General features: G+C 32.0%; 1 protein-coding gene across 1 annotated transcript in view; it reads left to right on the top strand.

Annotated features, from left to right (window-relative positions):
- HELRODRAFT_115024 (hypothetical protein) overlaps nt 1-1,459 on the top strand; it is a gene marked incomplete at its 3' end in the record, with an annotated part of 9,182 nt that extends 7,723 nt beyond the window's left edge. The window contains exons 18-22 of the mRNA XM_009028731.1: nt 1-24; nt 414-514; nt 733-766; nt 878-943; nt 1,340-1,459. The exon at nt 1-24 is cut by the window's left edge and continues 52 nt beyond it. Coding sequence (XP_009026979.1) covers nt 1-24; nt 414-514; nt 733-766; nt 878-943; nt 1,340-1,459 — 345 coding nt within the window. The remainder of the gene's footprint in view (nt 25-413; nt 515-732; nt 767-877; nt 944-1,339) is intronic.
- Nucleotides 1,460-2,500: the final 1,041 nt, after the last annotated feature.

The following is a 2,500-nucleotide window of genomic DNA, read 5'->3' as shown; positions in this document are numbered from 1 at the left end:
AAGAATCTTGTTGTTAAGAAACATGTTGGTCGAGTTGTTTAATTAATTGATGTGTATATCTGTATCTGTGTGTGTGTGTGTGTTTTAGTTTGAATGTGGGCATGTTTGTATGTGTATGTGTGTTTGTATGTATGTGTTTGTATGTATGTTTTTGTATGTGTGTGTTTGTATGTATGTGGGGATTTTTAGCTCGTATGTGGGCGTGTGTGTATGTGTGTTTGTATGTATGTGTTTGTGTGTGTATTTTTGTATGTATATGTGTGTTTTTGTATGGTGGGTTTGCATGTTTATCATTTTCTTTGTGTTTCTACATTTGAAAATAAATTATGACGCGATATTAATTTTGATCGAAGCAGCTAATGATCATTACAATTGATTACATTTTTTTCTCCATATCTGCTCTATCATGCCAGAAACTGCCTATCACGAAAATAGTGGATGGACTGATGGAATGTAGGTCTGAAATGGATGAGTATGCGTACTTCGATCCTAAACTCCTGAGGCCGTCTGATAAGTTTGTAGTTATGTTTGTATTTACTTTTACATGTTGGTTTGTACACATTTTTGACTGATTGATTGATTGACCAAATGATTGATTGATTGATTGACTAATTGATTGATTGATTGATTGATTGATTGTTTGATTGATTGAGTGAATGAGTGAGTGATTGATTAATTGATTGACTAATTGATTGATTGACTAATTAATTGATTGACTTCACGACTCAACAGCACCACGACTAGGATCAGATCACCATTCCACGAGGTGTGTATCAAAAAACACTCTCTAAATTTATTAATCATTATTATTGTTATTCCTATAATTATAATTATATTTACAATAATAATAATAATAATAATTATTATTATTAATTAGGCCATTGTATTCGTTGTTGGAGGGGGCAGCTACATAGAGTACCAGAATTTGGTTGAATACGCCAAGGTTATTATTTTATTATATTAAATTCTAATTGTTATAATTTATTATTATTTATTATTAATATTAATGTTTAGAAAGTTTTTAATTAATATAATGAGACAAATCTTAAAGGTGTGAAACGTTTGGATGAGTGAATGAATGATTGGTGGATTGTCTGGTTGGGGTTGGTTGAGTGAATGAGTGAATGAATGAATGAATGAATGAATGAATGAATGAATGAATGAATAGGTGAGTGAATGAGTGAGTGAATGATTGATGGATTGTCAGTTGATTGATTGAATGAATGAATGATTGATTGAATAAATAAAGAAACGAACGAATGATTGATTGAGTGAGTGATTGAATGATTGAATAAATGAATGAATGAGTGAATAAATGAATGAATGATCGATTGACCAGGGCAAGTCGGGCGTGGGCCTTACAAATCGGCGAATCACGTACGGATCAACGCAGCTATTGAACGCCACGCAGTTCTTAACACAAGTCAGTGTTTTTATTTTCCCGGTTTTTGAATTTTGAATTTCGTCAGTCAGCAACTTCTCCATGTCTCGTTTCATGATTTCGAACTTTCCATCTGCTCTTATAGAGGGATTGTCGATTTTGATTGCGTATGTTTCTTTGTTACTGAAAATTAGCTCATTTGCTGCTTGCTTGATTGGTTGATTGTTAATTAATTAATTTATTTATTTATTTACTATTTCAAAATTAATTTTCCACATTTTCATCATTCCAGTTGGATCGACTGGGCAGGGAAGTGTGATTGGTGGAGAATTATTGATAGAAAATATTTAAACGGCGTCCAATTGGTGGCTGAAAATGATACAACTAATAGTTATGACAGCGTTCGATTGGTTGAGAATAATATGATTGAAAGTGGGAAGGGGTTGAAATTGACATCAGTAACAGTGGAAAGGACAAATGATTGGTTGACAGCTATGCTGTTATTATTGAAGAAGCACTGGATTGGTTGATGGTCATTCCTACGTCCAACCAATCATATTTACTTTCATTTCATTTAAGATGTATATGTATGTATATATGTGTGTATATACGTGTATGTATATGTGTATATATGTGTGTGTATATATGTTTGTGCACGTATGTATGTGTGTGTATATATATATATTATATATATATATATATATATATATATATATATATATATATATATTTGTGTTACTTATATATTCCTATTATTGGTTAGTGTTTGTGAAGTTATGTTCAAATTGTCTTACCGTGTTTCCTCGAATATAAGACAGGGTCTTATATTAATTTTTCCCAAAAATTGCCCTAGGTCTTATATTCGAGGGAGGGCTTATATTATTATGCCAATTTTTTCGACATCATTTATTTTTCCCAAATACAATAATATTTTATTCAAATACAATAAGATCATCATCTTCTGGGATATCATCATTTTCTTCCAGATCAAGACCTTGAATTCCAGCCAAGATTTCATTTGACTCCAGCTCCTTCAGTATCATAGGTCCCAATCTATCGTGTTTTGCGATGTAGCTCGCTTCAAATGGCGATGTTTTGTCCAAGTACCCTGCTTTCAGA

The sequence above is a fragment of the Helobdella robusta genome (genome assembly GCF_000326865.2).
Source record: "Helobdella robusta unplaced genomic scaffold HELROscaffold_58, whole genome shotgun sequence".
Taxonomy (NCBI): Eukaryota; Metazoa; Annelida; class Clitellata; order Rhynchobdellida; family Glossiphoniidae; genus Helobdella; species Helobdella robusta.
This window is presented reverse-complemented; position numbering and strand designations above follow the sequence as displayed.